Source organism: Camarhynchus parvulus, chromosome 14 (assembly GCF_901933205.1).
Source record: "Camarhynchus parvulus chromosome 14, STF_HiC, whole genome shotgun sequence".
Taxonomy (NCBI): Eukaryota; Metazoa; Chordata; class Aves; order Passeriformes; family Thraupidae; genus Camarhynchus; species Camarhynchus parvulus.
This window is the reverse complement of record NC_044584.1, coordinates 7,104,944-7,117,318: the sequence shown is the minus strand read 5'-3', so window position 1 is coordinate 7,117,318 and position 12,375 is coordinate 7,104,944. Positions and strand designations below refer to the sequence as shown.

The following is a 12,375-nucleotide window of genomic DNA, read 5'->3' as shown; positions in this document are numbered from 1 at the left end:
GTTTCACAACCCTTGGGATTTAGCCTGCACTTGCACGTTTACTCTGGAGGTGTGTAGGGGAAGCTGAATGAAGCCTGGTTTCAGTGGATGCCTTCACTCACTGGAGCAGGATGCATAAATATTCCCTGTTCCATTTCATTGAGGCTTTGCCTCTTCCCAGAGCACTGTGAGCCATTGAACTGAAACGCTGCTGAAGAGCTCCAAGGCAGGTTTTTTGCAGGCTCTTTTGCATCATCTCAGTTATACATTACTTCCTGCACTCAGGCAGAATGCACAGCTCAGGCAACTCCCACGGCTGGACAGAGAGGTGATTATTTTTAATCACCCAAGTCTCCAAACCACAAGCCAAGGAGGATGATGCATATACATCACATAAGAGAAGCAGCAGCCTGTGCTGGGCTGGGGAGCTCCTACGCATGTTTATTGCAGATAATGGACCGTGTGCTAGAGGACATGTGCCAAGCCATGTGCTGGAGGAAGGGCTGCAGATGTCACCAGCTACAGGAGCACTTCCTCTTCCCCAATGAGTATAAAATGCTCACTGAATCCACAGTTGGAGTGAAATCACTTCCTTTCCAGGGGAGCCACTGGAGCACTGACGAGTAATAACAATTTCACCTTTTGTGGATAGCTCACTTTCTCTTACTTGTGGCTTGTTCAACAGCTTTGGTTTTCTTCAGCATTAAGCAGGCAGGGTAGCTCTCAGATTTCTCCTTTCACATCAAAATCCAGCTTGGTTTGGCAGTCTCACCACTTGTGATTGTTTCTGAAACCTGTCTGAAACACGCAACGTGCAAGGACTTGCCTTTCTTTGAGTTAAAATTTGGGGCTAGGCTGGGGAAGGTGAGAGCAGTGGAGGATTCTCAGCCATTCTTGCTGATTGGTGTATCGTGGAAAGGCTTGTTTCGCAAGTCCGAGGGCTGTACTTTGACCTGATTCTTGCTCATTGCACATGAAAAGCGTCCCTGTATCTTCATGCCCCTTTTTTCAGGCTTATGAAGTGAACTATTGTGGTTGTCAGAGGTTTGTGCTATTTTTCTAACCATAGTCCTTGTGCCCAGGGCAACACACTTCCAGCTTGCATTCGAGGAACAGACTGGAGAGGATTATAAGAAACTGTGATTTTTTTTTTCTCTGTACCAAACAGGGGCTTAAAAAATGCCCATTCAGATTGGAATCTGTATATTGGCAGCGTTGCCAAGGCTGTAACTCTTATCCCTGCTGTGTCTCTGTACCTGCTTCACAAATGTGCACGTGGGAATTTGTCAAAGGCACTACCATGTGCATGTCATATCCTAAACCAGCAATTTTGGTTTTGTTTTGCTTTAGCAGTGCAGATTCCAAGTCAGGTGAACAATTCTTTATGGGATCCCAGGTAATCTTTCCTCTTTGTCTTAAAGAGAATAGGTGTTTTTCCATATACCTGGCTTAAATTTAGCCTTCATAGCTTGATCCCTCAATTGAGTAATAGAGCAACTTTCCTGCATTGTACTACTGCCTCTCCTTCTGGGGAAGTTGGCACTGGAATTTGGGAGTGTTTTGGTTTCCACATTGTTCACAGACTTGTAATATGACCATAAATAAATAATGTAAGTACTTGTTGCTTCATTTTTATTTTTATTACTGCCTAGTCCATAAAACGTGCCTAGTATTGAGAGACTGTGGAAATCTTTATGTGAGAATCTCAATGTGCCCAGGGAACAGATCCCTCTAGCAGTGTTTTGCCTCAGACATGGATATCTTGGGGATTGTATAACATAAAAAACAGAGTAATGCTGACTTAGGTGTAGTTTGCCTCCATTTTCTTGGACAGGAGGCTGCCTTGGACCAGGGACTTATGACTGTCTTCTAAAGCCCTGATGGTTTCCCTGTCCTTCCCTTTCCCCAAGAATTTGTGTACTGGCCTTCTCCATTCACACAGACTTTCTCATCAGCCCTGTCTTACCCCACAGTCACCCCACAGTGTAGCCACAGAAGTAGAAGCACTTTCTTTTGTTTTGGACGTGGTGCTTGGTTTCATTTTGTGCTCACCATCTCTTCTGGTGCAAGAGGCCAAGAGCTAAACACTTCCTGTCGGCTTTGTTTTTATAGCTCTGTCACTTTGCACCTCAGCTTCTGTCTTTAACAATTTTTTTCTTGTATGAAATCCATTCCATATCTCCACTCATCCTATTTATCCCTGTCAGTACCTTCTCTGGATCTGCTCTATCCTTTTTCTTTTTTTCTTTTTTTAATGAGAATAGACAAGCAACACAGAGTGTCCTGGTGTGAATGCCCCATGCACACAGTGGTACGCCCTATTTTTGCAGGCTGATTCTTTGGTTAAACAAACTGATTGTGGACATTCCAATAGCAATGCAGCACATTGTACACACTCTCCAGCAGCTTGGAGTTAATTGCTGCTAGCAAGTGCTGTGAACTTGCAGGCTGGGTTCCTCTTGGCAGGAGTTGAAAGTGAATTGTGGTGTTCCAAAGAACGTTCAAGCCCCGTGTTTAAAAGGCATCCTGCCACTTACATGGGTGAGTGTATTGCAGACACTGCCTTCAGCCCTCATCTTTCTGGCCTTCCTGCCAGAGAAGGGTTAAGTCTGAAATGGAAAACATGCTGCAGAGGACTGGTGTGATTCAGCACGTGGTTGTAGTCTGATTCTAAAGCTGAGTTCTCAGCATGGTATTTAGAGAACTGTGGCTCAGTGGCTGCCTGCAGTCACTGTTTCACGTTGAGATGCTGAATCCTCAATGGATATCAAAGATCTCTGGCACTTGGGGCATCAACCGTGGTACCGTAGGATTAAGACTGTGGGTAGCTGCAGCTGGGTTGCTTCCATGCTCTGTGTGCCTTTCAGTGGTGCAGAATGCTTGGTTCTTCTCGAAAATGCTCTCTTCAATATCAAGCAAGCTTAACCCAAATTAGCTTGGATTGCTTGTAAGCTGAGTTTGCCAGCCTGGACAGTGAACATGGATCACAGCAGTGTGGTGGGATGTCAGAGCAGGGTGAAATTGCAGACCTAGGGGTGCTTTTCTCAGTGAAAGGTTATAGTATCAACATGGATCAAGTTATGGCCAAGTATTGATGCCATGTTAATATGCAACAAGTCATTATTAGTGTCCTTGCAGTTGATTTTTGTTTTATAGCACAAACAGGTGTTTGTAGGGAAAACTCTTTGTTTCATAATATTTTAAAAGGGGGTGTGAGTGCATGCAAGCGTCCCCAGCCAGCCCCTGGCTTTGGGTGGTGAGGAGAATTCCAGGAACTCCAGGAAACTGATGTCACTGCATTGTGTTTGCTTGTTTTCTTTTGACTGCACTAATGTTTAATTTTAACTTAACCCTCAGAGGGGTATTTTTAGTAAAACTGTTTCTTCACTCCTTCTGTCCCATGTTGGGAGGGGAACAGATTGTGTCTGCTTGTTTTTTCCAGTAGTCAGCTCTTTCTGTCTCCCCTCTGAAGAGCTGTGATGATTGACTGAGAGCTTGAGCACTCAGCAGCATGTGTTACCCTGTCTGTGCTTGGAGTGCCTGAACCTGGTGTTTGTTCTGTCCCCACATCTCTTGATTTGATCATTGATCTAGGCTGAAAGGAAGCAGATCTACCTGGACAAAAGGGCTTCATTCTGATAAAAGATTAGTATCTCTTCCAAATCTTTGGTATCACTGTGGCTGTCCCAGGGGGCAGCTGCTTCTTTAGGGGATGATCATGATCCTGTTCTTCAGTGAATATCTGCTGGGAGAGCCTGGCTTTTCTACAAGTTATTAACACTTTAGTTTGGAGGGGCTTTGTCAACACTCCAGAGAATCACAGCCCTGCAAGGAATGGGTTTCTCCCTTTGGTTTTTTCTTTGTTTGTTTTTTTTTAAGCAAGAGATCATACTTGAAATTCAAACGCTACAGCTGGAGAGGCAAAAACTGAGCTGCTTGCTCTGCTGATCTTGAATAAAGGAATAAATTCTTTTATCTATTTTTATTTATGTATTTATTAGAAAGGAAAAGAAAAAGCAAGAAATGCAGCTCTGCAGAGCATGGATTTATTGGAGAACTTTTCTTTCTTCCATATCTTTGTCCTGAGTTTTGGCTGCTGTCTCTGTGGTTTGCTGTTTGTGTATTTCTGCAGACAAATAACAAAATCAGGAAACTGTTTCATCCTATTCCACTTCTAGCCCTTGTGTTACAATAATTGCTCGGGTGCCAAACACAAAAAGAATCACTGTGGTTTTAGTTTGTCATTGTTTCATGTATGAAAATGGCTTTCAGTTGTAATTATCTGCACATTATAAGAAGTGTGTATGTGAAGAAGCTATGGAAAAATGACAGCAGAATAATTAAATTCACACCAGCTCCTCATGCGAATACTAAGACATCAAGAGTGTCTTCTGTGGTTTAGTATTACCCACTTCCAAAGCTTGGAGTAGGAAATTTTCATTCATTTTCCTGCACAAATAGGTCTCTGCTCTTTGAAAGGCTGGGCAAGAAATGCCTTTATCTCTGGCAAAGGGAGATCTATAAGCATGGGCTCATCAACATTTTGTACCTTGCACTACCTGAAAGCTTTACCTTCTGCTGTGCTTTTGAACAGCATCACCCACAAATGCCCACGACTATTGGTGGGCACTGGAAGGGTTACCAGGTGCTGTACAAGGCTGCTATATGGGCCAAGAGTGAGCTTGGGTTCCCTGTTTCAAGGGTTTGTTGTTGCTGGATATTTCTGCTGCCTTTTCTCTGCCCCCAGCTCCCCCATTCTGTAATTCACTTTTAAAAGAAACCAGTCTGGGTTGTGCTGAGCTCAGCACTGCAGCCATTTGCAGGGACACCACAAGGAGTAGCAGCACTTCTCCGTTTACAGGCTGGACTGTGGTAGGAAATGCTCATTCCTTACACTGACAAATTGCTCCTGCACCCAAGGTATTGCCCACTGAGCAAACAAGGGTTGTCTCACTGCTTCCTCTCCATCCCTGTGTCTGTGTGGGGGAAGCCATCCAGCCAGTCACCTTTTGAGGAAGGGACCATGTTCAGTGTTTTTTCATACAGAATTTGGTGCAGTGCTGTGATGAGTGTCAGCATTTGTGTCAGTTATTGGGCATTTCACCAGTAAGAGGATTGTTTATGCCAGTTTTACTGAATTCTAGTTCCAGCTGTGAGCTTCAATTTGCATCTTTTCATACAATTTGAACTGCTTGTTTTGCTATGTAAATCTTCTGTGTATTGGTTTGCTTTCTTGTTTACTGTTTCTCTGCTCCTAGAAGACATTTGTAATCCTGGGATTTGGCTGTGCATCCTGCTGTTCTGGCACTGAATCCCTCAATTCTGGACAGCACAGGACAGGGAGAGACAGAAAAAGGGAACTTCAGCTCCCAGACTCATCCCTCCCCTCCCACCCTTCCAGGCCAGGTCGGATGGGGCTAGGATAAACCTGGTCCAGTGGGAGGTGTACCTGCCCAAGGCAGGGGGTTGGAGCAAGGTGGTCTTCAAGGTCTCTTCCAATCCAAACCATTCTTTGATTCTTCCAACCCTAAAAATCAAGGACGTGTGATCCCTAGACAAGCCTTTCTAATTAGTTCTCATCTTGTAGCACTCATTTCTGTGTGCCTGAGTGATGTTGCAAATTATAGCCCCCTTTTATGTGTTTGTAGCGTTTTATCACCCTTCACACCCTGTGGTGCTCAGTCACCGTTCCTGTAATGCCATCTTGTGGTGGCCCTGCCACTCTGAATGTGCCTTTTCCAGCCAGAACTGATGCTGGGCTACCTCTGTGTGTAGGCAGTGAGTGCAGCTCCCTTTGCTGGGTGTGGGGTGAATCAAGGAAACGCCTGTCTCCAGCTGTTTGGTGTCAGGGAATGGCCTTGTGGAGCTCAGATGTGGTGTCAGGGACCTTCATGGCAGATCCCTGCTCTGGGTGCTTTAGCTCTGATGCTGTAGAACTGTCTCTTAGAAGGATTGATTAACTATGGTCTGTGTTACAAGGAGATTGGTGTGTTGTTCCTTAAGAAGTCATAATAACAAACTATCCATTTACTCAAATATTCATCCTTCATACACTGTATGTTGTTTGAAGTTTGAAGTGCTTCTCTAAACACAAAGGAGTTGTTTAATACTTTGAAACGCTGCTCTGTTGTGATTACAGGAAGTGTATATGGCAGGGAGTGTCAGGATTTTGTAGAAATTCCAATTTTATCTCTGGTGGATTTTTTTCTCAATCTGTCTGGGCTTTGGATAAGCCACAGGGGCAAAAGTAAGGCCATTGCATCTGCTTCTCCATGACCAGAGAGCTTTACTGTACCTTCGAGAGTAACAACTGCGTGCCTTGCTAATAAATGAAATAACAACTGTATTTATTTTTGGTTTTTTTGCCTCTCCAGTGTTCCCAACTCTTGCCCAGCCAGTCCACGTGGTGCTGGATCCTCAGGATATCGTTTTGTTCACAACATTACCTCGGATCTGCAGCTGGCAGCAGAGTATGCGGCAAAGGCAGCCTCAGAGCAGCAGGCAGATGCATCTGGCGGGGACAGCCCAAAGGTTCACACAAACATTACTTACCCAGCACTGCTCCTTGGGAGGATTATTAAAGCCTGGGGCTTTATTGCTAGTCCTGGTTAGAGTTTAAAGGGGTTTAAGAACATCCTGGCCATAAGGGTGCTGTGTACAGTGTCCTGCAGGGGGTGGAGGTCATTCCTTCCAACTGTGCTTGGCTTAGTGGTAGTCTCTGCTTGCTTAGCTGCCTGAAGTGTATTCAAATCACTCACTGAAGTGTTTAAGCAAGAATAATATTTTTGCTTATTTGATAAATCAAGATCCCATAAAGAGGCACATAAAATTCAGCATCTCATTTTCTTCTTTTAATTAATGGTATTTTGCAAAACACAGTTGGAGAAAACAGAAGCAGGGGAAGAAGAAACCAGATCCTTGTCATGAGAAGTCTGTAGTCAGACTTTAAAACAAACATGAAGGCCTGTCAAGTAGGCGTTAAACGAGGAGAGTGGCAAGTGGAATCTAGATTAAAAAATAACTTAGTTAGAGTGATAAAATGTAATTTTGGTGAGCTGATCTTCAGATCAAAGTTAAAAGTTCCGTATCCAAAACCACCTGATTTGGGATTGGGTGGAGGAGCACACTACTAGGTGGCTTTTTTTTTTTTTGTAGACTTAATTCTCCCTTGAGACAAGAAGGGTTGTTGGAGTAATGGAAGAGTTGGAAATACGAGATCTAGCAAACAAATTAAAGTTCCTAGAATGAAACAAATCCTGCTGGAGAAGGGAAGGGATGGGATCAGGTTTCATGTTGGGCTTGTTGCTGGGAGGAGGGCTGATAACATACAGCCTCAAACCTTTCTAGCAGAGTGGAGTTGTAGCTGGGCTGAAGGCTCTAGTTCATGAACACAAAAGGCAGTGAATGTACCTATATTCTATTTCTTGATTACAATTCCCTGGCTTGACCCCTTTCCTTGTGCTGGTGCAAGCATGTGTGGGAAATTCAGTGGGGAATGGAATCAGATTGAAGTTGGAGTTTATGTGTGTTTGTGGGGAGATGGAAGGAGATAGTTTCATCTGACTCAGCCCTGTAGCTCTGTTTGAACACAAATGCTTGTGCAGAATGGGGTGGTGGCAGCATAAAACAGCAGTGGGAGAGCTGATGCTCTCTTAGCTGCCCTGCTGCTCTCTTGGCATCAGTGAAAATTACAGCCCAATGTGCATTTTAAATTTAGGTTGTGGTACACTGCAGCGTAGGAATTCTTTGTTAGTGACTAAATTTTTGTTTGTTTTTTTTTTTTCTTGCTTAGGATGAATCCAAGCCACCCTATTCTTATGCTCAGCTAATTGTGCAGGCTATATCTTCAGCACAGGACAGGCAATTAACACTAAGTGGGATCTATGCCCACATCACCAAGCATTATCCATATTACAGGACTGCTGACAAAGGCTGGCAGGTGAGTTCTTGACACTGACAAGCTTTTAAACTACTTTGACATGGCTTATCTGCTTTGAAATGCATTTATTAAAGATTTGGGGCACTGGGAATAGAGCTGCTTTGACTGTTCCCAGAGTGAATTTGTTTAACACAAGCTGACTAGTTCATTTGTGGGTGATTAGTTTTGTTGGGGTTTTTTTTGAATACTTTGCAGGGCAATGTAGCGTGTTACTGTTGGGCTCTCTAGTTCCTCTTGTAATGCTGTAGTCATGTGTCTTTCATTTTGTATTTTATTTTCCTACATCCTTGCTCTCAGTCACTCCTCTGCCCAGATACTTGCTTAATCCTTCACCTCATCTTTGACATGATTTCTCCAAGCAGGATATCCAGCCTAAAACTGAGGCTCTAGTTTTTAATCATAGCACCTTAAACCATTACAGATGTTTTGTTTTCCCAGTGTATCAACTGCATTGCTTAAGTCAGTTTGCAAGTTCTGAATTTGAGTGGGAACTTGGGAAACTGGGAGTCCATGGACTCCTTGTGGTACTCAAGGAAACCTGACCAGCTTCAGAGGAGAGTTTGAATGTAGTTAACACATACTAAATCAAACTTCAATGTTCACTTGAGGGCTGCTTCCAAAGTTTCAAGAACCTCAACTCCACCTGCTTTCAGACTTTTTCTTGGCATCACACCTCTGCCATGGGTGTTGGCATTTGAATGTAATACACTAATACAGCTGCAAAGGCTCTTGCAGCTGCTGATTTCACTGTGTGCAACTGGCAGGAGCAGTACTGCTTGGTGCACTTTGAGTGCAGTTGGAATAAATACATTTCTGCCTCCCTGGCTTTTCCCTGCAGTTCTAATTAATTGTGGAATTCACTTCCTGCCCTAACCTGCTCAGCAGAGTTGTGCTTTGTGAACCAGTTGCTGCATCCTTCTTCAGAGAGCTGCATTTCAGCAGGGAGGGAAGTTGCCTTTTTCTCTCCCCTCCAGTGGCATTGTAGGCCTTCACGAGTGAAGAGATTGTCTAAACCTGCTAGAAAAGCTTCTGTTTTGTTTTAAAAGTGGAAGAGGGATGAGTTTGTGCACATGGAGGCTTGCTGAGCCCTTCCCCAGCCCAAAAGGCACCATTATACCCTGTAAGAGATGGGCTGTTACAATGGAAAGGATAAACAGTCTTGTCATCATCCAGAGAGCTGCAGAGTGCCACAGAGCTCATGGATTCCTCCCAGAGCTGGCTGAGGGCATGTTGGCTGCCTTGCATTGTGATTACTGTGAGATGCAGTGTCCTCTAGGGCATGTTTCGGCACCCTGGTAATCGCTTGGCAGGTGAGCAGTTAGCACAGGCTCAGGCAACTTTTTCCACTTGCCAAGAATAAAGCCTGTCTTCTGAGAGAGTTCTGATGTGGTTTACAGTGATTTCCCCCTGCCTCAGCAAAAGCTCTGCTTTCATGGCTTTCCACAGAGAAGTCACTGCTCTGGCTCCAGATGTATTTAAGTATTGGTTGTTACCAAGCAAACCCATCTTTCAGCTTGGTCAGGAGAAATTCTGACACTTCCCCCCAGATTTTCTCCTGCTGTTCTCCTGTGACTTTGGAGCTGTGTGAGTTGAGTGACTTGTTTCTACCTTCAACACTGATTCTAGCAGTGTGGATTTATTTTTCCAAGCTGTGTGGTGCAACTCATTTGTCTTTGTTACTTCGTGGCAAAATAATCACCTCATTCCTGTGCTTCCTGCAGAATTCCATTCGGCACAACCTCTCCTTGAACCGTTACTTTATTAAAGTCCCACGCTCCCAAGAGGAGCCTGGAAAGGGCTCCTTTTGGAGGATTGACCCTGCCTCTGAAGCCAAACTTGTAGAACAAGCATTTAGAAAAAGAAGGCAAAGAGGAGTGTCCTGCTTCCGAACACCTTTTGGGCCTCTCTCCTCCAGGTAACTTCAATTTCCTCTCATCTCTCTGCCAAACTCATTACAAAGAAAATAATCTAAAACTTCTCCTGAAGTACAGTGAGTATACTTTGCTTCTGTTTATAGTTTGAGAGGTGATATAGTTAGTCCCGAGGCATAATCTGAAAATTGTTCTGACTTCTTAAGTGTTTAACAAAAAAAAAAATCCAGAAGCAAACTACAAAAATGCATCAAATAACGTATCAGGTTTGGCATCATTTCAAAGAAATTCAAAGCAGTTGTCACTGGAGTGAGTGTTTTCAGATGCCAATCTCTGATTTCAGGGAGGCTGTGTTTAGATGTGGATTAGATCATAGTGGGAATAACTTCTGTGGTATTTAAAACACTCTCCTATAGGGAGATCAGGTTGATGGTGGTTGTCAGCAGTGAAGCAACAGGAGTTCTGTGTGGCTGCTCCAGTCAGCTCCACTGCCTTTGTGCAATGACAGCTTCTTTGAGCCCTGTAGCTGTGAGGAGACTCGGAATTCAGCACTAGCTGTAGCAATTTCATGGAACATTCCTCCCACACCTCCTATTTTCTTTGTTAGAATGTGGGGGAAACAGGAGGAGAATTTTTCAGCTCTTTATTCTGGTTTGTCATTAAATAAATGTACAATTCCTCACGTGTTTGGGATAAGAGGTGGGAACCAAGTGGTTGAGGAGGGAGGCAGCAGGGAGAAGGGGAAGCAAATGCTCTGCAAGCATATGCAGGGCCAGACACTTGCCTCTGCTTGCATCTTTCTTCTTCTCCTTGTCACTCTCAAGCTCTGACATAGGTTCTTTGGGAATTACTTGAAGTTATAAAACTGATCTGAGCGTGCAGCATTTGGGGATTCTCTGTCAGCAGCTGGTCTAACAATGAAATGTTAACCCTTCTCTGAAGGGTCCACTTTTCTTCAGCGAGGAATAACACAACAGTATTTGGAGCTGGAGTGTTTGTGGGGTCCCTGTGTACCTTTCAGCTCTTCCCAGCAGGACTGCAGTGGGTGGTGTGGAGGAAAGGCTGTCCTTCCTAGAGAATCCTCCTCCTGGACAAAACTCTGGGTCTCTGCTGTCTCGTGGTCAAAATACATCTGCACTTGCCAACGCTGTGTTTTGGTGTTTCAGGAGTGCTCCTGCCTCCCCTACTCACCCTGGCCTGCTGTCCCCTCACTCTAGTGGCCTACAGACTCCAGAGTGCCTGTCACGGGAGGGCTCACCCATTCCACACGATCACGACTTTGGCTCAAAGTTGGCCTCAGTTCCAGAGTATCGCTATTCCCAGAGTGCACCTGGTGAGTAGCTCTTGTTCCAGAGCCTGCCTGTTCACATGGCCCACATGCCATGCTGAGGACACCACAGGAATGCTTCTGAGTGTTTTTTTGGAGGATCCAGGACTCCCTTTTCACTTTGTTGTTGGAGACTGATGGTGCAAGTACAACTTCAAACCATTTTTCTGACTCCTCTTTGGATGAGGGGCAGAACGTGTAGAGACAGCTGATCTAACCTTGAGCTAGGTGGCTGTAAAGATCTGACAGCAGAGTAGCCATGGCAACACGCAGCTCACTTGCTCTCATTTACCACCCTCTGGATAAGATCAGCTTGGCTACACCAAGCTCTGGTGCTGTGGCCAGGACCTGGTAAATATCTGCTTGTCAGCTGTGCTGGCCTGGGGTGTAGGGTGAGGTTGGAAGGCAAAGCTCATTAAGGAAAGCTTGGTTTGGGGTATTTTCTTAGGTTTATTATGGCTTTTATTCACAGAAATGTGCTCAGATGACAAGTAGGGTTTTTTGTACATTAGGAAGGAGAAGTTTGAGGGTGGTATTTTTGAAGATTTGATTTTTTTTGTTTGTTTCTACCTTCATTCCTGCTAATGGTGCAGCACTGGAGTATATTGGAAGTGCACAGATGAAATAAATGGGGATCTTTTTGCCTCTCCTGTTAACATGTGCTTCTCTTTTCTGTTCAGGATCTCCAGTGAGTGCCCAGCCAGTGATTATGGCTGTTCCTCCCCGACCATCCACCCTGGTGGCCAAACCAGTGGCCTACATGCCAGCATCCATAGTGACTTCCCAGCAGCCCTCGTGCCACGCAATCCACGTCGTTCAGCAAGCCCCCACTGTCACCATGGTCCGAGTGGTGACCTCCTCTGCAAACTCTGCCAATGGATACATCCTCACAAACCAGGGCACAGCAGGAGGAGCTCATGAAGCTGCAGGAGCAGTGTTGGACTTAGCTGCTGACCACCGAGGTAGCGTTCACCTCCCTTGCTACTCTGCTAATAAGTCTTGAATGTTTTCACTCACTGGGCACTGAGCCATTAAAGAAGATGTTTCTCCAGGTAAAGCTTAACCAAATGAGAGCTCATCCATTTTTTGTCTCCACTAGAGAGCAGGACAACTGTGTTCCCTTGCCTGGGGAACAAAACTAACAGCCTTTGGAGCCTGAGAAAAAGTGCACTGCTTAAAATTTGCTTATTACCATAGAATCATAGAATGATCTAAACTGGAGGGTAGTTTGAAGATCATCTCATTCCAATCCCCCTGCC

The 12,375-nt window shown here is 44.7% G+C and overlaps 1 protein-coding gene across 1 annotated transcript in view; it reads left to right on the top strand.

The window, feature by feature from the left end:
- Positions 1-12,375, top strand: part of FOXK1 (forkhead box K1) — a 56,199-nt gene that overhangs the window by 30,517 nt on the left and 13,307 nt on the right. Inside the window, exons 3-7 of the mRNA XM_030958000.1 lie at positions 6,354-6,510; positions 7,772-7,918; positions 9,640-9,833; positions 10,956-11,122; positions 11,797-12,078. Coding sequence (XP_030813860.1) covers positions 6,354-6,510; positions 7,772-7,918; positions 9,640-9,833; positions 10,956-11,122; positions 11,797-12,078 — 947 coding nt within the window. The remainder of the gene's footprint in view (positions 1-6,353; positions 6,511-7,771; positions 7,919-9,639; positions 9,834-10,955; positions 11,123-11,796; positions 12,079-12,375) is intronic.